Genomic DNA, 27,980 nt, shown 5'->3' with positions numbered 1-27,980 from the left:
GGCCAGCTTCTCCTCATACCTATCCCTATCCCCCATCTCTAGAGTACCCACTGTTCTATACCCTTTTTCTTTCCTTTTCTTTCTTTCTTTTTTTTTGTTTTTTTTTGTTTGTTTGTTTGTTTGTTTTTCGAGACAAGGTTTCTCTGTATAGTCCTGGCTGTCCTGGAACTCATTCTGTAGATCAGGCTGGCCTCGAACTCAGAAATCCGCCTGTCTCCGCCTCCCAAGTGCTCGGATTTTCTAATGTTGGAAAAGCCAAATTCTTTCAGAGTGGGTCGTTATTGTAAATGTTTGTTCTGTTTGCTCATCCCCTTCCAACTACTTGTAAAAGCATGTAGTTGGAAGCATTTTGGTTTCTGTTCAGACTAAAATGAGGTCAGTTAAAACAAAGCAATTGAGGTCTTGCAGTTTGAATCCAAAATCAAGCAACTATTGTGTGGCATCAGGTTATTCATCTCCTCTGAGCCTTTGTATTTTCACATACAATGTATATAAGTGGTAAAGTTACAGCCTTTCAGATGGTTCTGAGAATTATTGGAGAGAATGTATATGAATTGGTTGCACAGTACCTAGACTATATAAACACCATGAGTGCTAATAATTTTCACAGCTAATATGGTTATTACACAAAGCATCATGTACATTTGAAAAATGATTCAGTGATGGGCTTTTCTATTACTACTACCTGATTTCTACAGCCTGCTTTTACCAGGGAAATAGTCATATTTAGTTGTTTTAAATGTTCATCATCTGCAGGTATCTTAGTTTGAGTTACTATTGCTGTGATGAAACAACTAGCCAAAAGCAACTTGAGGAGGAAAGGGTTTACTCTGCTTACACTTCCACATCACTGCTCATCATTGTCATGGCTAGAACTCAAACCTAGAGGCATGAGCAGTGGCTGTGGCCATGAAGGGGTAGAGCTTACTGGCTTGCTCCTGTGGTTTCCCAAGCCTGCTTAAAATCCAGGACCTCCAGCTCCAGGGTGCCACTACCCACAATGGACTGAACCCTCCCACCTTGATCACTAATTGATAAAGTGCTATAAAGGCTTTCCGACAGCCTGATCTTTGGAGGCATTTTCTCAATTGGGGTTTCCTCCTCTCTGATGACTCTAACTTTTGTCAAGTCGACATAAAAATTAGCTAGCATATCAGGTATGGCCTTTGTGTGTGGTAACAACATTCAGTCACATTACAATTTGTAAAATTATTGTTTGTCACTGTTGTTTCTCAACTCATTGAAACTTGATTTGCTATATTTTCATATAACCGGTTTTCTTGGTTTATAATTTACTATTTTAAATGAGGAGTTTTGTGTATTAAAGTTGTCTGTGCTGTGGATAAGCACTTAACTAAGATCAACCAGTAATGCTTATTTTGTTCTGTTTTGTTAGAGGCCTTTTCTTTCTTATTAATACTGTATATATGGCCTTGGTTGTCGTGTGTGTGTGTGTGTGTGTGTGTGTGTGTGTGTGTGTGTGTGTGTTCTGTGGCAGGAGCAGGGACTGGGGCAGGGGAAGGTGCTGGAAAGATAGCCCAGCTGTTAAGAGCAGTTGCTGCTCTTGCAGAGATCCTGATTTGGGTTCTTATCACACACATACAGTCAATCACTCACAAAGTACTGTAACTCTAGGTCCAGGAGATCCAATGCCCTCTAAGGAGGCTTTGTGGGTACCCACATTCACATGCAGAGATGCAGATGCATAAATGAAATTTTTTTAAAAGTGCATCTTTAAGAAAATAATCTATAGTACCAGACATTGTGGTACCATTCTTTCAATCAGGAGGCAGAGGCAGGCAGATCTCTGTGAATTTGTGGCCTACCCAGTCTATATAATGAGTTAATGACCAGCCAAAGCTACACAGTGATATTAAAAAGAAAGAAGTCTAGTTTTGGACTAAAAGTGTCACTTGAGGGTAGAGGATTTGTCTTCATTGATCTGAGGATTCTGCTGCCTAGCATTCTGAGTAGCTGAGTAGCTGAGAGTATAGGACTCACGCTCTTGGCTCAAGCCTTTTGTATGGCAATATTTCTACCATCATGACTTTGTATGGAATTTAATAGAAAATACTAGTATTTTATTTTATTGCAGAGAATATATAAATATATACTTTTCCATTCTTACCATCTAGTCTATCCTAGTGTGTGCAAGACTCGTACCACCACAAAAAATTAACTGTCAATGTATACTTTTAACTGTACTGGGGAAACGGTGCCCCTAGATAGCACACTTCTGATCATGTAGCTGTTTTCTTTTTTATTGGATATTTTATTTACATTTCAGATGTTATCCCCAAACCCCATCCCCCCCACCCAGGAACCCCCTTATCCCATTGCCCCTCCTCCTGCTTCTCTGCAGATGTGCCCCCACCACACCCCCCACTCCAACCTCCCCACCCTCGAATTCTCCCACACTTGGCGCCCAGCCTTCATGGGACCAAGGATCTCGTTTCCCACCTATGCTGACAGGGCCATCCTCCCCTACATATACAGCTGGAGCCATGGGCCCCTCCCTGTGTGCTCCCAGGCTGGTGGTTTAGACCCTGGAAGCTCTGGTTGGTTGGTAGTGTTGCTCTCCTCATGGGGCCACAAACCCTTTCAGCTCCTTCAGTCTTCACTCTAACTCCTCCATTGGGAATCCCATGATCAGTTCAATGGTTAGCTGTGAGCATCTGTCTCTGAATATGTCAGACTCTTGCAGACCTCTAAGGAGACAGCTATATCAGGCTCCCTTCAGCATGCACTTCCTGACATCTACATCAGCGTCTACCTTTAACTGCCCAGGATACCCAGGTAGAATGGTCTCCAGATGGCCCCTTCTTCAGTTTCTGTCCCAGACTTGGTCTCCATATTTGCTCCCTTGAGTATTTTGTTGCTCCTTCTAAGGACTGAAGCACTCATACTTGGTCTTCCTTCTTCATGAGTTTCCTGTGGTCTGTGAGTTGAATCTTGGGTATTGCGAGCATCTGGGCTAATATCCAATTTTCAGTGAGTGAATACCATGTGTGTTCTTTTGTGATTGGGTTACCTCACTCAGAGTGATATTTTCTAGTTCCATCTGTTTGCCTAAGAATTTCTTGAATTCACTGTTTTTACTAGCTGAGTAATGCTCCATTGTGTAAATGTACCACATTTTTTGTATCCATTCTTCTGTTGAAGGATATCTGGGTTCTTTCCAGCTTCTGGCTATTATAAATAAAGCTGGTATGAACATAGTGGAGCATATGTCCTTTTTATATGTTGGAGCATCTTCTGGATATATGCCCAGGAGTAGAATAACAGGGTCCTCAGGTAATCTTATGTTCAATTTTCTGAGGAACCGCCAGACTGATTTCCAAAGTGGTTGTGCCTGCTTACAATCCCACCAGCAATGACAGAGTGTTCCTCTTTCTCCAAATCCTTGCCAGCATCTGCTGTCACCTGAGTTTTTGATCTTAGCCATTTTGACTGGTGTGAGGTGGAATCTCAGTGTCTTTTTGATTCGTGTTTCCCTGATGGCTAAGGATGTTGAACATTTCTTTAGGTGCTTCTCAACCACTGGAGATTCCTCAGTTGAGAATTCTTTGTTTAGCTCTATACCCCATTTTTAATAGGGTTATTTGGTTGTCTGGAGTTTAATTTCTTGAGTTCTTTGTATATATTGGATATTAGCCTTCTATCAGATGTAGAATTGATAAAGATCTTTTCCTAGTCTGTTGGTTTGTTTTGTCGTATTGAGAGTGTGTGTCCTTTGCCTTACTGAAGCTTTTTAATTTTATGAGGTCCTATTTGTCGATTGTTGATCTTAGAGTATAAGCCATTGGGTGTTCTTTTCAGGAAAATTCCCCCTGTGCCCATGTGTTAGAGGCTTTTCTCCACTTTCTCTTCTATTAGTTTCAATGTATCTGATTTTATGTGGAAGTCTTTATTCTACTTGGACTTGAGCTTTATACAAGGAGATAAGAGTGGATCAATTTTCATTCTTCTACATGCTGACCACCAGTTGAACCAGCACCATTTGTTGGAAATGCTGTTTTTTTTCCACTGGATGGTTTTAGCTTTTGTCAAAATCAAGTGACCATAGGTTTGTGGGTTTATTTCTGGATCTTCAGTTCTATTCCATTAATCTACCTACCTGTCTTTGTACCAATACCATGTAGTTTTTATCATTATTGCTCTGTAGTACAGTTTGAAGTCAGGGATGTGATTCCCCGAAGTTCTTTTATTGTTGAGAACAGTTTTCACTATCCTGGGTTTTTACTATTCCAAATATATTTAAGAATTGCTCTTTCTAACTCTATGAAGACTTGAGGTGGAATCTTGGTGGTCATTGCATTAATGTATCACCATTACTGTGTCTTCCTGGAATGAATTAGTATTCCTTCTGTTTCTAGTTTGTGGTATAATTTGAGGAGGTCTTCTTTGAAGATCTGATAGAGTTCTGCACCAAAACCATCTGGCCCTGGGCTTTATTTGGTTGGAAGACTTTTAATGACTGCTTCTATTTCCTTAGGGGTTATGGGACTATTTAGATAGTTTATCTGATCCTGAATTAAATTTAGGTATCTGTCTAGAAAATCATCCATTTCATCTAGATATTCCAGTTTTGTGAGAGTATAAGCTTTTGTAGTAAGATCTGATGATTTTTTAAATTTCCTCCATTTCTGTTGTGATATCTCCCTTCTTATTTCTGATTTTTAAAAATTTGGATACTGTCTCTGCCCATTAGTTTGTTTGGCTAAAGGTTTATCTGTCTTGTTGATTTTCTCAAAGAACCAGCTCCTGGTTTTATTCTTTGTATAGTTCTTTTTTGTTTCTACTTGGTTGATTTCAGCCCTGAGTTTGATTATTTTCTGCCTTCTACTCCTCTAGGGTGTATTTTGCTTCTTTTTGTTTTAGAGCTTTCAAGTGTGTTGTCAAGTTGCTAGTGTATGCTCTCTCCAGTTTCTTTTTAGAGGCATGAGTTTTTCAGAGTTATGAGTTTTTCTCTTAGCACTGATTTCATTGTGTCCCATAAGTTTGGGTATATTGTGCCTTCAATTTCATTAAATTCTAAAAAGTCTTTAATTTCTTTATTTCTTCCCTGACCAAATTATCATAGAGAGTTGTTCAGCTTCCATGTGTATGTAGACTTTCTGTTGTTTTTGTGGCTATTGAAGACCAGCCTTAGTCTATGGTGATCTGATAGACTACAAGGGATTATTTCAATCTTCTTATATCTGTTGAGGCTTGTTTTGTTATGGACTATATGGTCAATTTTGAAGGAGGATCCATGAGGTGCTGAGAAGGAATTTTTTCTTTGTCTTACAATGAAATGTTCTATAGATATTATATCCATTTGGTTCATAACTTCTGTTAGTTTCACTGTGTCTCTGTTTAGTTTCTGTTTCCATGATCTGTCCATTGCTAAGAGTGGGGTGTTGAAGTCTCTCACTATTATTGTGTCAGGTTCAATGTGTGCTTTGAGCTTTAGTAAAGTTTCTTTTATGAATGTGAGTGCCCTTGCATTTGGAGCATAAATGTTCAGAACTGAAAGCTCATCTTGGCAAACTTTTCCTTTGATGAGTATGAAGAGTCCTTCCTTTCCTTATATTTTTTTGATAACTTTTTGTTGAAAGTTGATTTTCTTCCATATTAGAATGGCTACTCCAGCTTGTTTCTTGGGATCATTTGCTTAGAAATTTTTTTTCCAGCCCTTTACTCTGAGGTAGTGTTTTTCTTTGTCAGTGAGGTACATTTCCTGTATGCAGCAAAATGCTGGTTCCTGTTTACATATCCAGTCTGTTAGTCTATGTCTTTTTATTGGGGAATTGGGTTCATTGATGTTAAGAGATATTAAGGACCAGTGATTGTTGTTTCCTGTTTTTGTTGTTATTGTCGTTGTTGTTGTTAGAGGTGAAATTATATTTGTGTGTAGCTATCTTCTTTTGGGTTTGTTAGATTTCTTGCTTTTCCTAGGGTGTAGTTTCCCTCCTTGTGTTGGAGTTTTCCATCTATTATCCTTTTTAAGGCTGGATTTGTGGGAAGATATTGTGTAAATTTGCTTTCATCAAGGAATATCTTGGTTTCTTCATCTATGGTATAGATGGTATTGCTGGGTATAGAGTTTGGCTGGCATTTGAGTTCGCTTAAAGTATGTGTGACATCTACCTTGGATCTTCTGGCTTTTATAGTCTCTGTTGAGAAGTTTGCTATAATTGATAGATCTGCCTTCATGTTACTTAACATTTTTTCCTTACTGTTTTTAATATTCTTTTCTTGTTTTGTGTATTTGGTGTTTTGATTATTATGTGATGGTAGGAATTTCTTTACTGGTCCAAACTATATGGGGTTCTGTAGGCTTCCTATATGTTTATGGACATCTTTTTTAGGTTAGGGAAGTTTTCTTCTATAATTTTGTTGAAGATGTTTACTGGCCCTTTGAGTTGGGAATCTTCACTCTCTTCTATACCTATTATCCTTAGGTTTGGTCTTTTCATTGTGTCCTGGATCTCCTAGATGTTTTGGGTTAGGAGCTTTTTGCATTTTGCATTTTTTGACTGTTGTACCAGTGTTTTCTATGGTATCTTCTGGCCCTGAGATTCTCTCTTCTATCTCTTGTATTCTGTTGGTGATACTTGTATCTATAACTCCTGATCTCTTTTCTAGGTTTTCTATCTCCAGGGTAGTCTTTCTTTGCGATGTCTTTATTGTTTCTATTTCCATTTTTAGATCCTGTTTTTGTTCAATTTCTTCACCGGTTTGGTTGTATTTTCCTGTATTTCTTTAAGGGATGCATGTGTTTCCTCTTTTAGGGCTTCTACCTGTTTACCTGTATTTCTTTAAGGGAGTTGTTTATGACCTTCTTAAATTTCCCTATCATCAATATGAGATGTGATTTTAAGTCAGAATCTTGCTTTTCTGGTGTGTGGGGTGTCCTGGACTTTCTGTGGTGGGAGAACTGATGATGCCAAGTAGCCTTGGTTTCTGTTGCTTATATTCTTGCAGTTGCTATTTGCTATCTGGTTATCTCTGGTGTTAGCTGGTCTTGCTGTCTCTGACTGTAGCTTATCCCTCCTGTGAGCCTTTGAGCCTGTGATCTTAGTTTTGTCAGCACTCCTGGGAGACCATCTCTCTCAGAGTAGGATTGGGTTGTGGAGGGGTGTGGCACAGGTTTAGTTCCAGGGCCCAGAAGGAAACCAAAAGGATCCCTTCTCAGGCTGTTCTGCAGTTCCTGTGTTCTGTGGGCTCTGGGCAAGTTCCCACATCTAATTATTATTATTATATACAATTTATTAAACAAGGTCTAGGTAACTGAAATTCATATCATCTCAGACATACATAGTTTCTTTGAGAACATTGAAAATACTATTGACCATTTTGAGATAGTCAATTGTCAGCCATATTTATCTTACTATGTGTTATATAACTTCTTACTGGTTTTATTAAGACTTTATTTTTGTTGTGCTTTTGTTTTTAAACTGTATTGCGAGACCATCTCACTAATATGCCTAGGCCTTCAATGATCTTGGGATTGTGCTGCCTAGTATTCTGAGTAACTGGGATTAAAGGCCTCAGGCTCTTGGCTCAAACCTTTTGCATAGCAGTATTTCTACTGTCATTACTCTGCATGGAATTAATAGATAAAAATATTTTATTGCAGAGAATATAAGAATATATATTTTGCTACTCTTATGATATAATATAAATGTTATAAGTTTCTAAAGCTTTCCTAAGGTTAGGGATGTAGTTCAGTTGGTAGAGTACTGCTTGCCAAGCATGTGTTCAAGCCCCAGCACTACATAGACTAGACTTCGTGGCACATGTCTTTAATTCCAGGAAGTTCAAGGTCATCCGCAGCTAGAGAACAAATTGGTGGCTGGCCTGGGATATAGGACACCTGTCTCAAAAATCAAATAAAGGTCCTTGGATTACATTAAATATGTCAAGCTTTATATACTAATAAGGAAACACATTTTCTTAATTTAGTTTTAGAAAACTAGTATATTTGTTGATATATGATACATTCAGGGCTGGAGAGATGGTGCCATGGTTAAAGTTGATGTCTGCTCTTCAAAATCACTAGAGTTTTACTCCTAGTACCCAAATAGCAGCTCAGAAACATGTATAATGCCAATTCCAGTGGAGAAGACATTCTCCTCTGGCTTCCCTGGCACCAGGCTCACACACTGCACAACACACACACACACGTAGGCAAAACACCCATACATATAAAAAACATTTTTTAAAAAAAATATGATACACTCAACAGTATCAACACCACTGTTTATAAGAATGACTCTCAGATTAAAGCAGAAATGTAAGATTTTTCTCAATTCTGTAAATTCCAGGGAGAAACACATCTTATCTTTCCTAAAAAAGCTTCAGTGGAACAGTTACAGAAAATCCGTGACCTGATTGCCATAGAGAGAAGCAGCAGATTGGATGGGTCAAGTAAGAAGGTGGAATTCTCTCAGCACCCTGCTGGTGTCAAGCTTCCTGTGGAGCAGTCTGAAGATCCTGATGGGTTAATGCAGCACTCAGGAAACCAAACAGGGCAGCTGTCAAGCCTGCCTTCCACTCCGATGGTAGTGTGAAAACAACATTACTTACTTTTGTTCAGTGTTGAAACAGTAAAAGAGAAGCATTCCTAAGTTATGTCTCAAATGTTCTTGGGTTTAGAACTCTAACATAGTTAAATTTGCTAAGAATTTCGAAAATTGTCAGAGTTATAGCAAATGTGAGGAGGCCACCTTTTATTTTCCTTCCTTCAGTTCCTTCCAGTTTCTTCCTATGTGGCCTGGGCTGACATTCAAGCCATGATGCTCACACTTCAGCCTCTTGAGTGGGGGATCATAGTTGTATATAAACATGCCCAGCTGTTATACTTACATTTTAAAATATAACTTGTGGCATACATCTCCTGAAACAATTAAGTTTTGTTTATTACTTATAATCTACTTGTTTTCTCAGTATTTAAATCAGTTACACAAATGAGCATATATCTTTAACCTAAAACAAATGAAATTCCTGAACCTGTGTGCATTTTGGCAATTAGATTAATTGATTGCTTATATTGTGTTTACACTTGTAATCTAAATTTAACTGCTGCCAATCTTGATGGGAATTTAATTCTCTTGGTCCAACTATTATCAACATCTTAAATAAAAAATTGGGCTGTTTAGGTTTTAGGTAAATGATATTAATCTATTAATAAACTGACAGTAAATAATTAAAGTCAGTGAAATTTAGTTATTAACATGAAAAACTGAAGTCAAGTGTTTTGATGCGTTGGCAGCCACTATTGGAAAATTTAAATGATCACATTTAAAATAGATATGTCTTTTCCTGGGGAGATAAGAACAAATATTTACTATAACTCAGATAGTGCATTAGCAGCAGGCTAAGAAAATGAGTTCATCCAAGTGTAGCTTGGTGAACTACTGAGTTTATCAAGCTTACATATGGGCTTATGAATAATATGTAAACAGCTGCATCACTGAAAAGGTCCACTAGGTGTGAGTCATGGATGCATTCTTCCCAAAAGCTGCATACATGGAATCTGCTTTGTAGTTAGCTTTCCATTCCTAATTATTTACTCTGGTCATTCCTGGCAGCACATGCACCTGGCTTAGGTCTTAGAAGAGGCAGGGAGAAAGTAGAATCTTAGGCAAAAGTCTGTATTAGTTACTTTTCTGTTGCTGTGGTAAAACACTGTCTAAGGCAAATTTTTAGAAAAGAAGGCTTATTTAGAGCTTATGGGTAAGAAACATACAGCTTGTGAGAGCGTACATCTTGAACTATAAACAGGAAGCAGAAAGAGGGCTAAGAATGGCATGTAGCTTTTGAAATCTCAGCACTTGCATGCATTGACACATTTCCTCCAGCAAGGCCATACCTCCTAAATGGCCAAAGAGTATGAACATCTGGAGCCAAATATTCAAATGTCCAAGACTTTTGGGTGACAAGATCTCATTCAAACCACCACAGGTTCTAATGCCCTTCATACACTTTCCTTCTGTGAGGGACTAGCCCAGTCATGTGATGGTCTCCCAAGTGCTAGTCATCCCAGCTTCTATGATTCTAAGATAACAGGGATCATGTCATACTTGGAGGACAATATCCTTTAACAGTAGGAGATACTTTGTTTGCAAAAACTCCTTTTGATAAAGGTTATTAAATATTGTCAATTTTCACTGTCAAGGTTTTGTGATATTTCCATAGTAATTTTATGAATAACAAGTTTAAACTCTTATCCATTTATTTTTAATTTTAGTGATCGCTATCCTCCATACAGTAAAACTTTACATGATCAATTCCTAAATCCACCCATCATCTTTTCAAATTGGCTAATTCTGGCTGCTTTACAGTTTTCTTTCCCTGGTAGTCAAAGATTGAGTCTTTTCTTTGTCTCTTCCTAGTCAACCCCAAGTTGCTCCTTTGAAAATAAAGGTTGTAGGTCCTGGCCAGCAAAGAGACGGATTTGCCCCGTCTTTTCTTGTAACTTGTATTGAGTTCCTGGCTGGTTTTGTTTTTTTCGGGACTTCTAGAGAATGTTTAATTCCTCAATCCATACTCATTTGTGTCTCCTTTGATTTATAAAGCCTGTAAATACTTCAAGTCCTTGTTTCTCTTTTCATTAGCTTCATTAGTTTATCGTAATAAATTCAGCCAGTTCTTAGAAAGGTAACTGTTGAATCATCAAACGTACAGGAGCCAGCATATGTGAAGTGAAAGCCTTGTAACCTCTGGGGCTTTCAGAGTTTGCTTTTAGGAACAGTTATTCTCTATGTAAAGTTTCACATCTTCAGTGTAGAATTGTCAGTTACAGAACAGTAGACCTGCTTGACTGACAGGATGTAACTTCAGTCACTCCACTCCTTACAGCAGTGTTTTCTGTCCTTTCCTTTTTTTTTGAGACAAGGCCTCACTTGAGCCAGATTGGCCTTAAACTCACTATCCTCCTGCTGCCTCCACCCAACAAGATGCTGAGGTTATAGGCATAGGCTACACTTCTCAGTGTACATTTTACCTGTAATAGAATGCTGAACATAATACAATAACTATTTCTAGATTGTATGCTTCTACAATAATATTTCATATATCAATCATGTAAAACTTAAGGGGTAAAATAAAAGTAAAACCCTCCTGTGGATTCTCATATCCCTTCCATGTGTGTAAGCAGCCCATCGGAGACACATTAGGTCTTTATCAGTTTCTAGATACATTGATATAGATGCAGAGCCTTACTTAACCTTTCTTTGATTTTTTTAATGACTTTGAAGTTTTCTAATTACAGTGTTAAAATACATCTTTTAAAATTTTCCTACTGTTTTTTGTTTAGTGTTAAAAGTTTGAAATGTTTAATACTAACCATTCTTACAAAAACTTAAAAATTTAAATTTATTCCTGATCTAAGCACTTCCTTAGTGTTGTAGCTCAGGAAATCTCTTCCTACTTTCTGAATTATGGTTTGCTCCTAACCTTTCAGTTCAGACATAGTGTAAGGCATAAATAATGGCAGCTTTAAGATGCTGTCAGTCAAAACAAACTGCATTATTACCAACAAACTTCTAGACATATATACTATTGGTGGGATAGTATTTGTCAACTCCTCCTTAGTTCTTATTTCTTTATGAATAGCTCTTGGTTGTCTATGAATTACTAGAGTACACTTTTTTACCTGTAACCTGGGTTGATCTCAAACTTGGTGTGTAGTTAAGAGTGACCTTGAACTTCCTATTTCCTGTTCCCACATCCCAAGTGTTGAGATTCCAGACATTCATCTGGAATACACTTTACAAAATAAAATTTATTTATCTTTATGTTTGTGAGCCTGTATGAGTTTAAGCCAGAAAAGGACATCAGATCCCTTGAAACTGAAGTTACATGCAGCTGTGAGTTGCTAGGTAGGTGCTGGAGAGTGAACCCAGGTACTCTTCAAGAGCAGTCAGCTCTCTTTACCACTGAGGCATCTCTCTGGCCCTAAATATAATTTCATTTAAACTTTTAATCATCAGTTTCTAATCTGTAGGAGAACTTGGCAATTTTTTTACCATAATCATTTTGTTGATACCAATTGAGATTTATAATGAACTAACACCAAATTGAAAAAACTTAACTTCTATTGACTCTAAATAAATTCTAGTAAACTTTGTAACTGTTTCTTTAGCTATATCAAGTGAGTTTTTAAAGTTTAAGTCATGATGCATATAAAATTGTTACAAATTTTTCATAACTTCTTTACCACTAGAAATTACTGTCTATTTTATATAAGGATATATTTTAAAATAATTATCATAATTTATGATTATTCCATTGAAATTATTAAATAATACAATAATGGGAAAATAAAATCACCTACATATTTATTCTTATTACAGTGTTGGGGTTGACAGCCAAGGCTTCTTAAGTGATAGATGCTATACTGTTTACTGAGTCATAGACTCTCTGAGCTCATTTTTAAATTTACCTATCTCATAAACCAACAATAAGGCAACTTCTTAGTCTGAATCTATTTAATAAAAGAAGAAATGTATTTGGGGAGAAGAATTTTAATGTTCAGTAATTTGCTAATCTGCCATTCTTAGACGTCAGACATACCTTTACCTTAAGTAGGGGATTGCTTTAATTAGGATATATCCATATGTTTGCACATTTAGTCTCTATTAAAAAATGATGAAGCCAGAGCCGGGCGGTGGTGGCGCACGCCTGTAATCCCAGCACTTGGGAGGCAGAGGCAGGTGGATTTCTGAGTTCGAGGCCAGCCTGGTCTACAGAGTGAGTTCCAGGACAGCCAGGGCTGTACAGAGAAACCCTGTCTTGAAAAACCAAAAAAAATAAAAAAATAAAAAATGATGAAGCTAGGACTGGAAAGATCGCTCAGTAGTTAAGAGTTGTTCTTTCAGAGGTTGCCACCATTCATATCAGGTAGCCTGTAACCATCAGTAACTCCAGCTCTATGGAACCCAGTAACCACTTCTGACTCCACAGGTACCTTCCCTCATGTATATACCCATACACTCACAGCCACACACAAGTTAAAATACATCTTTTTTTAGTGACGGTGAATGTGGTTGGTGGGACATTAATTTTAGTATTCAAAAGGAGACTGAGCCAGTAGGATCATGAGTTCCAAGATAACCTTAGCTACATAGGTTTGACCCTGCCAAAACAAACAATAAGTTGTAGTCTGTTTGAGGTCAAGACCAGCTAGAGAAGATAGGTAAACTGAGACTGGTAAAACTAAACACTATAAATTATATGTATGAAGCATTTCAATTTTTCTTATTGAAAACACACACATGTATGAAATTTAAAGTCTGGAAAAGCATGTACACGTATCTTAACCATAATCTTCTGAAAAGTGGTAAAATTGTGGGTGAGTCATTATTTACACCTCTTAGTAGTTCATGGGGTTTCTTTTTGCAACAATATATAGTTCACACATAGAAAAATTTATTTTTTGTAAGAAATGTTCATTGAGTTCCAAAAGGAACTTAAAATTTATTATTAAACAGAACTTTCATGCTTCAAAATAGGCTCCCCATCTAGAAGTCACAAATATAAAGGATGGTGTGAAATGTGGAAAAGAGCTGGTGGTCTTAGAGATGGTGGATTCTTTGCTAGAGAAGTGAGGGTGCTCATCCAGCATCACTGATTTGACAGAATCCTGAGTGTTGTATTTTCTTATGGAGTCCTAAATATCTCACATCAGAACCAAAATAACTGGAAGTATGAATAATGAAGAGAAAGCCTGTTTGGTCCCAAACAGATTTCACATTTTAAACTTCCATTTATACTCCAAATAAGTTTTCCTGTGTCAGAGAATTACCTGCTGCCTTATGTAGCATTAGTGCACAGTTCCCCAGCTGCTGTAATCACCCTGCAATCAACAGCCTTCTACTTCTATGGCTTAAGCCCCCTTTATGGGCCAATGAATATGAAATGAAATAAGGCAAAAAATAAACTTTATTGTTGAAGATCATTTGAGTGCCATTAAAACTACAACGAATGAGGTAATTTCCAGATAGAAAGGAATAAATTGAAAATAAAAATATTCTGAGTTCTTACCCTCTCAGTAAATGAAAATCTGCATTTAAGAAAAAGATATCACTTTAAATGTATCGTTTTAATAAGAATTCTTTCAAATAAAAATGGAAACTTTGTTTTATATAAATTTTGCTTTATAATAATTTCCATTTGTGTCAGTCAACATGTTCTCCTTGTTGACTTTTCTACTGTTACAGTTCTTATAATTGAACCTGTGTTTGCTTTCTTCTCAACTGTTGAATACAGCTGTTAACTGGGATCCCATCTCCTCTGACACTCTGGTCTCTTTTCTCAGGAAACCTTCCTGGTGGCGTTTGTACCTTTCTGTAGCCTGTTCTCTCCTTGGTTGCACTAGCATCACAGACCTGTATCTGAACTGGTGTTTTTAGCAGATCACTGTTTGAGAACATTTCTTTTAAACTGATTTAAAACACATCAGTATGCAGCTTGCCCTTGAATCTGAGTGGCCTAGGTTTCTTGCTGCTGCTGTCCCATCCTCATCATTGTCTCCATTTCTCAAACACCTGTCTTATATATCTCCATCCGTTCATTATGTGCCACCGATAAGATATTATGAACACATATTCTGAATATATTTTATTTGTTTTATTCATGCATACTGTATACATTATACAACAATGCAAAGAAAAACTCATTTAATTCTAAAAACTGGTACTACATTGTAGTGGGAGATACTCAAATCTCCAACCCAAATAGGACTGGTCAATGAAAACACAACTCAGTAATCATGTATATAATCTTCAAGCCTAGATTGGGCAGACACCCTTACACTACTCTGCTCCCCAGCTATGAGGCCCTTATAACTTGAGGGCTTTTCAGACCCTGCGTCTGTCCTCCTACCTCCTGCTTCCAGTCGTCCTCTCCTTCGTCGTCTTCCTCCTCCATTGTCTTCCTCCAGTCCCCCAGTCGTCCTCCCTCTCTCTCTTCTCTCCCCAGCCTTTATATCTCCACCTCCCCTTCCTCTGCCCAATCACTGGCTCAAGCCTTTATTTTACAAATTGAGATGGGCTAAAGGTTCACTAGAAATCACCTGTGTAATGACTCACACCTCCTCTGCAGCCCTTCACAGGAAAGGGGAATTAGTATCAAAATACAAGGCCAGGGCTATCCACAACAATACATTGCTTACTATCTATGTACATAAACCTAAATTTTACATAGTACTGATAATTTTGAATTTGGAGGTATAACTTTCTTAGATCTCATGATTTTTTGTTGTTGCTACATTATGATAACAGAGTTTGCTGGTGAATATGTGAAGAAGGGAAGGGATCCATGCTAAAATAGAATGCCTTCCCATTTTTGCTTTGTCTACTTGTATTAGCTTTAATATTCATAGTTTGTAATATTTTTAAGCCAGGGTTGGCGTTTAGTAAAACCAGCACTCAGGAAGCAGAAGCAGGTAGACCTCTTGAGTTTGAGGGGAACCTGGTCTACAGAGCATGTTCTGGTACAGCCAGGGCTGCAAAGAAAACTCCTGTCTTGAAAACCAAAAGCCTCCATACCTATAAATGTGCTTAGCCAGGAGCACTGAAACTGTAACCCTGCCACACATGGTAGACATAGGTAGGAACAGGCCACTCCTCTACTTCCTGCCATTCTTTTTCTCCTCTGAGTACTTCTGCAGCTCATGGGGGAACCACTTTTAATCTAAATATTAACTGATATTATAAGTTCATTGCTTTAAAGTTTTTACTAAGACTGCTGATAGTTCTAGCATTTTCTTCCCATTGAACCATTCAGTACAATTCATCCGTGCCTCCAGTTAGCCCACATGAGGTGCCACTTGGACAGTTTGGACCCTTGTAACTTTTTTTCCCTATTTATATAATTACTGTCTTTTTTGACTGAGATCTAGAATCTTTGTTCTGCTTCAATTGTTTTTGTGTGTTTTAGACAGGCTTTTGTACACCTCAGGCTGACTTTGTGTAACCAAGAGTAATCAACTGAGCTGCCTGCTTCTGCCCTCCATGTCTAGTATTGTGGGTCTGTGCAGTACACCTGGCTGTAAGGACTTAGCTCAGCCTGTTTTCACTTGGTCACTCACTATTGAGTGCAGCTGGTCATTTCTTACTATAAGTGGTTAGCTGCTAATCTAGCTACTCATGGGGAAAATCCACCCATCATTCACGCTTGGTGCTTCCCATGGTGGGCTGAATCTTCTAATGTCAACTTACTTTATCAAGACAGTCCTCCACAAACATGCCACAGACCAGCTACTCCAGTGTATTGTCCCTCATTGATACTCACCCAAAGTGATTCTAGGTTATGTCCAGTGATACATGCTAACTAAGCACTGTATCCACTAAGCTACATCCCCAGCCTTCTTTGGTACTTAAGAATAAATTGTTTAACTTAACCATTTTATTCCTAGTATCCTAGTAAATAGGAGATCAGTAAACATTTATAGAAGTAAGCATCATTGGATTCCTGTGTACCATAAGCTACTTGATTTTTGAGGGCAGAAGCCTTGTTTCAGTTGTAATTATTTTTCCAGTGTCTGATTCATTCACAGACAGATATTTATTGACTCACTGTGGTGGATCTATGAATATATAATTCATTTTTTTCTGTCTTTTGTACCTTACACCTGCTGAGACAGGGTGTCACCTAGTTGTCTACCTTGGCCTGGAACCTACCAGTTCTCTGGCCTGATCCTCTGCTGTAGCTGAGATGCAGGCCTGTGCCACTGAGCTTAGCTACTACTTTCTTGTATCCATATCCCAGTGCTTAACACAATGCCTGGCTTATTATATTTGGTAATGATTTGCTAATCCAGTCACATTTACTGTGATTGTTCTTGTTAAGTAGCACCTGCCTCCTGATTAATGGTTTCTGTGTTGTGATATTTTATAAATATATTAATTTTTAATCTTCTACATAATTAGCAAGGTTGAGTATAAGTTCTATGTTCTTAGTCATTTTTCATCAGAATTTCAAACCATGTGCTTCGTGTGTTTTCAGCAAGATATTTGATACTAGACTCTCTGCTCCTTTCCTCATACGCATTTAATTTTTCTTACTGCATAAAGGCTTTTAGGTTTTTATTTTTTACCTACTGCTATTCAGTGTTGTAGTCTAGTTAATTTTTCATTCATCCTAGCTCTTCAGATACATGAGATTTGCTTCTGTTATTTCTTTGAGATGTTTCTTTTTTCCAAAGATTTACTTATTTATTTTTATGTATATGAGTGCTGTATCTACATGTACACCTGCATGCCAGAAGAAGGTATCAGATATCAGTATGGAGCCACCATGTGGTTGCTGGGAATTGAACTCAGGACCTCTGGAAGAGCAATCAGTGCTCTTAACCACCAAGCCATTTTTCCAGCCTCCTTTGACATGTTGCTTTTTTCCATTGTTTCTAATTTTTTTCTAGAATGCCTCCTAGATTTGGAAACTTTTTGATTTATCTTGAGTGTCTGTTCTTTTTATTCATTACTCTAAGGAAATGTCTTAGATTTCTCACTGATCTTTCTTTGGTACATTTATTCTGCTGTTTGATCAGTGGCTTCTTTATTTAAGTGTCTAAAATCTTCTTCCTAAGATCTGTACTAGAGCTTTTTGAATATTGATGGTTCCCACTTTACAGTGTTCAACTTACAGGTGTGGTTTGATTGAGTTTTCTACTTTACAGTAGTATGAAAGAAAGGCAGTGCATGTCAAGGAGAAACCATCCCTAGAAATTAAGTGTGTTCAGTGTCTTCCTGGACTAGAGATAATATGGCAGAGCAGCCTCAGCATTCTGAGGTCCACAGTGTGCCATGTCATCAATGGAATAGGGAGACAAAATGCTCTTTCACTCAAGATTTTGTCAACTTGTGACACGTTTTCCAGGGTATAACCCCATTGGAGAAATGTCTTTATGATGTGTGCTCTAGTCTTGGAAACATACTTCTTTTCAATCTCAGCTGTGTTTTCCATTGTTTCCATAAGGTTTGCTTTTCTTATACTAATTCTAACACAGTTTTCATTTCTCGTGGCTTATGCCAGTTTTGTAGACTCCTCCACACCTGGCAGAGCCTAGGAGCCTGTCAGCTGCATTTGCTTCCAGCATCTGTATGGAAGCACCTGGTATGGACTTGATGACTAACCTTCTTTTGGGACTCTAAGCATGCACTGTCAAGAGGCAGGCTTCTATGGTGATGAGATGACTAAGAAGAAGAAACACTCTTCCTCCTGCAGACCTTGCCCATCCAATTCTCTTCCTGTTGTGAAGTCGTTAGCTTCTAACACTTTACAATTATTTTGGAAACTTTTTCACTTTCTGTCAACATTTTGGCAGGTGGGCATACTGCCTTGCTTTCCCCCTCTGGTCCATGCATAAACCTTTCCTCTTTTTATATGTACTGACATTCTTATGATAAAATCATGCCTCCTTTGTGATGCCCTATGCTACAAGGATTTGTAGTTGAAAGATGCACTACTCACAGCATATGATTAGGAATTCAACCTCAAATGTATGTATTCAGTAGTATATACACAGTGAAAAATAGACAGGCCCAGATCTTAGTATTGTAAAGGTATCCATATAATTGATTTTGGCGACTTCATATCATCTTTATGAAATCAGAGAACCACAGCAGTGTTATATTATTTCTGTAGTATTGTAAAAAGCTAACTTTAGTGTTTTTTTCTTCTTAGGTTGTTGGTGATTCAACCATCTTAAAAGTTCTTCAGTCCAACATTCAGCATGTACAGCTGTATGAAAATCCTGTCCTCCAGGAAAAAGCATTGATTTGTATCCCAGTCAATGAACTAAAAAGAAAATCTCAAGAAAAGTTATTCAGAGCTAGAAAGTTAGATAAAGGTAGTGGCTTCCATAATGATTTATTGCTAATGTGCATCATTACTAGATAGTAGTGCCTTTAGCTGTGTGTGCACACTATAAATAAATAACCTATACCTATATGGATTTTTAAGAAGTAGAACAATAATGGATATATATATTTGCTTTTTAAAAAAGTATTTTTTGGTAACAGTAAACGTAGAAATCTTCCTATCGTCACCTTTTAAGCATGTAGTTCATTGCTATTGAGTACTTTTCTGCTGCTGCATGACCCTTAGCCACTATCCTTCCTTTTGTCATATAAAATGGAAAATCTACCCATTAAATGGCTATAGTCTGCCTTTCCCTAATCCAGCTACTGTCAATCACTGTTCTACTCTGTCTCTGATCTTGACGACTCTGTTGCGTGTAAGTGCTTTGTGGTTAGCTTATGTGGTTTAGTACAATGTCTTCAAGACTTACTCATGTTGCAGCCTACTACAGAGTTGTCTTCTGCTGTGAGATAGATGATGATCCACTATGTGTGTATCCATGTCTTGCCTGTCTAGTTATCCATTGGTGGACACTTGTGTTGCTTTCAAGTTTACTTCTTACGCTGCTGTGAACATGGATAAACAGATATCACTTTGAGACCTACTTATAGTTATTTGGTTTTTAACTTGAAAGTGCTAATATATTAATGTTAATTTTGTTTTGGAGGAATCACCAAACTTTTCCACAGTGGCTGTACCTTTTTTCTCTTCTTTTGCCTTCTCATCAGTGCACAGGATTTCAGTTCATATCTCGGTCAGCAGCTACAATATACATATATATGTAATATTTTATATATTTACACATGTATATTCATATATAAATATAATAATATATGTAATAGTATAATTACATAAAAAATAAAATATTTTATATTATACATTTTTATATATATAATAACTGTGTTAATAAAGCTGAAGTAGCATCTCTGTTTTGATTTGCCTTTCCAATAATGTTGAACATCTTTTAATGGGCATTTGTATATCGTCCTTGAAATATGTCTACTTAACATTTCTCTTAAAAGTATTTTTAGCCGGGCTTTAATCCCAGCACTTGGGAGGCAGAGGCAGGCAGATTTCTGAGTTCAAGGCCAGCCTGGTCTACAGAGTGAGTTCCAGGACAGCCAGGACTATACAGAGAAACCCTGTCTCGAAAAACCAAAAAAAAAAAAAGTATTTTTAACTTGGATATACCTTTTTATTATAATATTGGTATATGTTTGTTTGTGAGTAAGGTAGAACTTTATGGAATATACAGCAAGTACCATTTGTATGTGTTGTTTTTTATACTGTGCTACATATTGAACAGTGTTTTGGATCTGTTAGACAAGTGATCCACCATGGAATTATACCTATACGCTTTAGTTTTTAAAACAGGATCTCAGTGTGCGGTTTGGGGCTAGCACTGCCTTCATGATCTTACTGCGTCTGCGTCTCAAGTGCTGGGATTACAGGCATGCTCCACTATGTCTAGCTTTATTGACTCTAACCAAATTCACCCCTAAAGGTAGACACAGGTTCACTTTTGTTATTAGATATTATTTATTGGTGCAGAATAATTTCACAACAGTTGCCTTTGTATAAGCTCAGGGTTGTTACTTATACTGAGCAGCCCCTCTGCCTCTGTCCCTCCATTTGGAAATAAGAATAATTAAAAGAACAAATGAGTTAGTACATTTAAACAGCCCAGAAAAATAATTTTGACTTTTATAATCATTTGTTAACATTAGGATTTTAGTCGTTAATATTTTGTGGCTATAGGGTTTTTGCTTTTTTGTGTAATTGATTTTTATCCAATTATCTTATCGTTCGGTACTGTGTTTTTTTATGGTACTGTATATTTGGGGAAAGTGGTTACTATGCTTTATAATAAGCGTTTTTAATACTGTGTCTTCAGAGTCCTAGTCTCTTGTGTGCACTGCAGGCACCTTGTGAAAGGCTTCCTTTCTTCTCCCCACAGTGGTGGTTCTGGCAGTCATTTCACTGTCCTACACTGTGATAACTCAGGCGATGCTGCTATGTTTTAGATCAAGATTAGGAAAAGGAATGTTTTTTTTTTTTTAACCCTAATCTGTTCTTTCCCTGTGCTCCTCATTTCTTGATATAAAACTAACTTTCTAACATGTCTCTCTTTTTTTTTCCTATTATGAGATGAGAAATATATTGAAATGTTTTGACTATTTTTGAGTAACTATACTCCATAGTACCATCCAGGCTAAGGAGGATAGAACCCAGAGCCTTCAGCAAATTAGACAAATTGACTGAACCATATCTCAGCCCTGGCTTTCCCAGTTACCTGCCAGGGACAAGGCTGAGGAAGATGCTGACTAGTCTCAGTTTATTTTGAATGTGACTGTGTCATGAATGTTGTACTAGAAACTTTAATATTATCGAGGAAAGCTTAGGATTTTCTCCAGTCAGTCAATCCTTGGTCCCTCCATATGGTGCAATTCTTCAAAATTTGTTCTTCCAAGTAGTTCTATGGAGAAAATAGTTTAATTTGTGTAGGGTTTATACAAAATTTATTATCTTATATACATTCAGTTCCTTTATAAATTTCATTTTCATATCAGAAACATCTTGTTAGGTCTCTGTAAACTGCTGTAGTACAGATAGATTTAAACACTTTACTGAATGTATATTTAACTTGCACAGTTCCCCATGGATGGGTACTGGAATTACTGTCTGTTTTTATTTGTGCTGAATGCTATCCACTGAAGTGCTCATGAAACTTGTCTCCTGTTCCTTGGACAAATTCCCTCTTGCCAATGGCATGTGGTATTTTTTCACAGAAAGAGTATTTGTCCTTCTAATGTTGATGTTATTTTAAGAGGGTGATTAGTATTATCATTGATTTGTAGGACAGTTTTATGTGTTATAGATTGATACATTCCTTAGCTAAACACATTAGAATTTTACTACTCCCTACCTCAATATTTTTGGTAACTTGTTAGGTATATCTCCTGAAATTCAGAAGTTTTAAATGACATAATTTTCCATTACTGGATTTATACCATTGGTCGTATCTTGCTTTTAAGAAAACCTTCTCAGGCTTGGGAAATGGCCCAGGACTAAAGTAAATGCTTGCCGCACAACAATAAATTACTGAGTTTGAGTGCCCAGAACTGACACAAAGTCTGATGTAGTAGCATATATCTGTAATCTGCACTCCTACAGGAAGATGGGGATGGAGACAGTGGACACCCAGAAGCTCCAGTTATTCTGACTATTCAAGTAACAAAAAGAGATGCTGTCTCAAACAGTGTGAAAGGCAAGGATCAACACCTGAGCTTATCTTCTGTGTACTGTGGCACATCCATGTGCATCACACACACACACATGTACACACTGACGAGGCCTTCTGGGGTCCAGTTATAAACATGCTATCTTTTAACTCTTAACCATTGTAGTACTATACAGAAAAACAGACTTCTTAAATAAATGTATTAACAGTATCAAATATCTAGGTAACTACTTGTCTCAACTTAATAGGTGGTCCATTCTCTTAAAATTTCTTTGACACAATAATTTTGTCTTGGTGTTTTCCTTTTTTATTTAATGTGTTTGGTTTTGGTTTTTAAGCTAGCCTAGACTGCTTCTTACCTCAGTCTCCTGAGTGCTTGAGATTACAGGCCTACACCATCACATGCAGTGCCAATGTTATTAAATGCCATTTATTCACTTTTAAACTATCTTTGACTGATACAGAAGACCTGTCTCAAAGAGAATAACGAGGTTTATCTTTCAGGACACTTTCTTGTTTCATTGATTTTTTTATAGTAACATATTTAATTATTAAAAATTGATAAGTTCATTTACCTTAAAAATTTTTTACACATGCACTAAGAAAAGCCAGGCTATTTAATAAAAATGCACATTATCACAATGTGCATTAGTCTTTAACTGGATTAGTTAAGTAAAATGACAGATAAACCTGGGCTGTGCAGATAATATACACAGTGCTGATTATCCTGTCAACAGTGGACAAGACCTGACTGCTATGGTGGTTCTTAAGGAGACCTGTACTAGCTGTTTTGTGTTTGTTTGCTGTACTGGGATGGAACCTAGTGGCTTGCACATTTCAGACAAATGTTCCATGTCTGAACTAAGTTGCCAGACTCTGTTGCCTATTTAATGCATCTTCTTTTAATGTAAATTCTGTAGTAAATATATTTTGAGAAAAATTCTTTTATAATTTTAATCGAGATCATATTTAATTACAAAATAATTTGGAGAGAATTGACAAATTTAAAAGCAACAAGTTTCCTGGAGATATCAAACAAAGCTAGGAGAGAATGGAGGCCAGTTGACCCTTGGACAACATGAGCTTGAATTATACCTGTCCATCTATAATGGACATATAAATTAAGAAAGTGTTTCATGTGTCACATGCATGTACATGTGTATCATAATTCATTTTGCCATTAGTTCTGTTTTGCTATACGCACACATACACATTTTTTTAAAGTTAAAGTTAGTTTGGGTTGTGATTCATCCTTAGAACTAAAATTTAAAAGTATAGCTTATCAAAAGTTAACTCACACAAGTCATACTCAAGAAACTGAAGCAAATATAATGATGAAATATTTTGGTATAACTGAAGCTAGCCATAGTATTGGTGTCAGTGGTCCAGCTCTTCTTTATAAGGAAAGCGAGGAAATGGCATTGACAGCCAAGTGCAACAAACAGAGCCTTTCAGCGCATCCCTAAAGACCTTCTAGTATGGACAGCATGTTTTGTTTTATTTTTAATGTTTTGTTTTTTAATACACTTCTGAAGATTTTTAAATTATTTCATATCTAGACAAGTTAAGATTTTTTAACAACTTAATATAAGTTTACTACTTGATTTTAAAAGAATAAGTGCACTCCAAATGCCTGTTACTAAAGGTCTTAAATGACTTTTTTGTTTTGTTTTGTTTTTGGGGTTTTTTTGTTTTTTTTTTGTTTTTTGGGGGGGTTTTTTTTGGTTTTTTTTGTTTGTTTGTTTTTTTTTTTCAAGACAGGGTTTCTTTGTATAGCCCTGGCTGTCCTGGAACTCACTCTGTAGACCAGGCTGGCCTCGAACTCAGAAATCTGCCTGTCTCTGCCTTCCAAGTGCTGGGATTAAAGGCGTGTACCACCACTACCAGGCATAACTTTTCTAAAAACAATTTTGCAGATATCCCATTATATTGCCATTCCTAGTATTGTTAAAGAATGCTATTTCAAACACCTGTGACTACATCAACTGTATTAGATCTTGACATTATACTATTTATTTCCTTCATAGATATTTTATTTCTTTTAATAACAAATCATTCAATGTAGAGATGAGGGCTGGCAAGATAGCCCAGTGGGTTAAGGTCTTGGCCTCCAAGCCTGATGACTTGAGTTCATTTCCCAGCATCCACATGAGTGAAGGAAAGCACTAACTCTGAAAATTGTCCTCTCACCTCCATCTGTGTGCAGAGCCACCCCACACCCAGACAAACACGTGTAAATCGTCTATACACAGGAAGGAGTAGGTGGGGCTGACAAGATACCTCAGCAAGCTGAGATGCTTGCCATCATCCTAACAAACTGACTTTTCTCTGAGGACTCATTTAGTAGCAGAACCAATTTTCAGAAGTTGTCCTCTGACCTTGACACAAGTACACTATGGCACACATGAGCATACACACACACACACACACACACACACACACACACACACACACGCCCGTACACCCATGAGTAAATGTAATTTTTAAAATAGGAGGTGGTATTTTATTGATAAATTGGGCAAAATATTTTGTATCATGCTTACTTGCTGGGTTGTTTTGTACACTCTAGACATGCTTGTATGTTTACCCTTTGGTATACATATCCATGGATAAATTCTATTACACAGTTGAAGCACTGATTTAAAAAAAAATAAAAAGTAGATACTGGAGAACATTGTCTGCTCTTACAGAAGACCAGGCCATGATTCCTAGTACCCAGATAGAAGTTTACAACCTTCTTTAAGTCTAGTCCAATGGGATCTGATCCCATTTCTACCCTCCAAGGGCACTAGGCATATCTGGATACACAGACATGCATATAGGCAAGACACCCATACACATAAAATAAATCTTTAAAAAGCTAACAGCATGATATTTAACTTATCTGGCATTCAGACATTCACCTATGATTTTCTTATCATTTCATGTTTATCTGTGTATATACCCAGTAGCAAACTTAATATGGCCAAAATTAATATTTTGTTTGATGGTGCTGGTGACAAAAGTCTGGATCTTGCACACATGAAGCAGGTGTGCTACCTAGTAAGCTGTGTTTTTCAAAGTCATATTTTTCTATCTCCCTTGTGTTCTATGGGTTGATTCCATGTTGACCCCATTCCTTGAGACAATGTCACACACTGCTCACTTGCAAAGGAGAGGCTGCTGTGATTCCTTCTGCTGTAAATCCAGGCACATAGCTTACTCTCTCTCTCTCTCTCTGTGTGTGTGTGTGTGTGTGTGTGTGTGTGTGTGTGTGTTGTGTTTGCCCTGTTGACAGCATCTGACATCGTTTCTTGCATATTCTTTGTGAAAGCTTTTGTCATCTTACACTTTCATATGTTTCTACTCCCAATCTGTGGATAAAGCATATAGGAAGTTTTGGACTCTGTGGGCTTTAAACCTTAACTGGTTCTCTTCTAACTTCCAAGGTACTAATGTAAGTGACGAGGACTTCCTTCTACTGGAGCTCCTACACTGGTTTAAAGAGGAGTTTTTTCATTGGGTGAATAACATTGTGTGCAGGAAATGTGGTGGAGAGACTAGATCTAGAGATGAGGCATTGCTGCCGAATGATGATGAGCTGAAATGGGGTGCGAAGAACGTGGAGGATCATTACTGTGATGCCTGCCAGTTGAGCAACCGCTTCCCAAGGTGAGTCCCTGCAAAAGGGAGGGGCGGGGGAAGTGAGGTATCTCTCAGTGGGATGGTTAACAGGGATTTATTATCAAATTAACTTTTTAATCTCCATTTTAACTGGACTTGATATTTCGTTAGGACAGAGGTCTACAGACTAGGCTGGCAGACTAGACCCAGCCATATCCACATTCTATGCTTTTGTTAAGGCACAATCCACTGACTTAGTGGTCCTGTGACAGTTTTCAGGCTGCAAGTGTTGCTGAATACTGGTGACTATAAGACTAAAGACCAAAATATTTACTGTCTCATTTTTTCTGTCTTTTCTGTCTCTCGCTCATGTGTGTATATCTGTGTCTTATGTAGCCCAGGGGTACTATCTGTGTCCATAGTAGCCCTGGAACTTCTAATTTTTCTGCCTCTACTTGTTGAGTGCTAAGATTATAAGCATGTATTACAATGTATCCAGTGCTGGGGACTTTGTGCATGTTAGGCAGGCACTTTACCAACTGAGCTAATCTGCAGGCCTTACTGTCTCCTTTTATGCAGTTTATTGACGCCTATCCTAAGGCATACATTTTTACATATATTCATAGCATTTTAAGGTATGAAAGTATTTAAAATATACAGTGACAATCTTAGTAATAGTGACACCGTGTCTTTAATTAATCATCAGATACGGGGGGTAAAAGTAACTTATAAGGGCAGAAATTGTTTTAATTAGGACTTCCTCTGTCCCAGCCTTTCATATCTGTCTCAATCTCTGCGGTTTTCTTGTTTTATTGATTGGATTTGTTTTTTGAGACAAAGTCCTGCCGTGTAGCTCAGTTATCCTCTTACCTATCAAGATTACACGTGTATCACTAAGCCTGAAAAACCGTATCTCCATTTTAAACTTAGATAATTAAAATTTTTCAATTTACTTTTTTCAACCTTTAACTTTTAAGCTCCTTGTTAGATTTTCTTAATAGTCAGTAGTTAGGAAGTTTAGCTTTGTGGCCCAACAAGAAAAGATGACATGTGTTTGAAAAGCCTGTTCTGTTGGAGTTTAGCCCTCAGTTCTGTCCTAATTTGGAACCAGTCCTACATTATACATAAAAGAATATTATAATACCCGATGCTTATATAAAACTAGCTTTGTTTTGTTGTTCTTCAGCATATACTTACACCGTCCCTTAACAGTACCATACCTAGTTAAATCTCTCTTATGAGACTTTTTGTTTGTTTTTCCCTAGGCAGCAGAATTAAATAAACTAACAATATAGTATGGACTAGTGGTATTTATAGCATTTATTCTAGTGTATTTATGCAAAGTCTATTTTCTAATCATTTGCCTGCTTTACTTTTAGTAGTTGTTTGTTCAAAGTTGGAGAATAAACACATTTTTGGGTTGTTTTGTTATGTTTTTCTAGTAGCAGAGCTAGACCTTAGGGCCTCAGTGTTACTGGTGCTTCACCACTGGGGTATCGCTCTTGCTCTACTCCATTTGACTTGGCACAAGACCAGAATGCTCTGGTTCATTGTTATGCATTAGTGTAACCTTACATCCCTTTTCAGGTAGAGTGCTGAATTCACATAGCTTAAGCAAAGCATCTGCTTTGCAGATTTTTCATTGCAGAACCAGTTCATTCGTGCCACTGCTTTCTTTTCCTTCCAGGTCTGGGACTAGCCTTTCTGTTTAGCTGGAGCACAAGACACACACCAGACCTTCTCAGTGCAGAGTGAAAAATCTCAGTGTTCTCTGTTCTTGTGATACATTTGTAATTGACATAACTTTTGGGAGAATGCTGCATACATTTTGCTTGTAAGTTAGCAAGCATTTTTAAGTGTGTCCAGAAAATTAATGAAAATCATTATTAAAAAGAAAAGTGGAACTTAGTATATACTAAGTTTAAAATCTCTGCATATGAGTGAGGAGTCCAGCTTTGTTTACATACAGGAAGAAAGAAGTCTTGTTCAACCATTCTCTACCTTATTCCCTGGAGACAGGTGTCTACCAAGCCCTCAAAATCCTGCCTCCACCACCCACAGCATTGGGGTTACAAGTATGCATGGTCACACCCACAGCTCTCTACATGAGCACTGGATCCAAAGTTGGGTCCAAGTGTTCCTAAGCACTGAGCCATGTCTCCAGCCCTGATCCCCTACTTTTGAATTTCATGTTTAGAGACAGTGTCTCATATAACACAGGCTGGTCTTGAATGACTTTGAATTCCTAGTCTCCTCCTCCCTCCCAAACCCTGGGATTATA

General features: G+C 37.4%; 1 protein-coding gene across 3 annotated transcripts in view; it reads left to right on the top strand.

Annotated features, from left to right (window-relative positions):
• Ngly1 (N-glycanase 1) overlaps positions 1–27,980 on the top strand; it is a 62,981-nt gene that overhangs the window by 14,315 nt on the left and 20,686 nt on the right. For all 3 annotated transcript variants that reach the window (XM_028760536.1, XM_028760535.1, XM_028760537.1), the window contains exons 3-5: positions 8,313–8,549; positions 18,679–18,844; positions 25,525–25,747. In XM_028760536.1, the coding sequence (XP_028616369.1) occupies positions 8,313–8,549; positions 18,679–18,844; positions 25,525–25,747 (626 nt within the window). The remainder of the gene's footprint in view (positions 1–8,312; positions 8,550–18,678; positions 18,845–25,524; positions 25,748–27,980) is intronic.

This window comes from Grammomys surdaster, unplaced genomic scaffold (assembly GCF_004785775.1).
Source record: "Grammomys surdaster isolate TR1022 unplaced genomic scaffold, NIH_TR_1.0 126546, whole genome shotgun sequence".
NCBI classification, from domain to species: domain Eukaryota; kingdom Metazoa; phylum Chordata; class Mammalia; order Rodentia; family Muridae; genus Grammomys; species Grammomys surdaster.
This window is presented reverse-complemented; position numbering and strand designations above follow the sequence as displayed.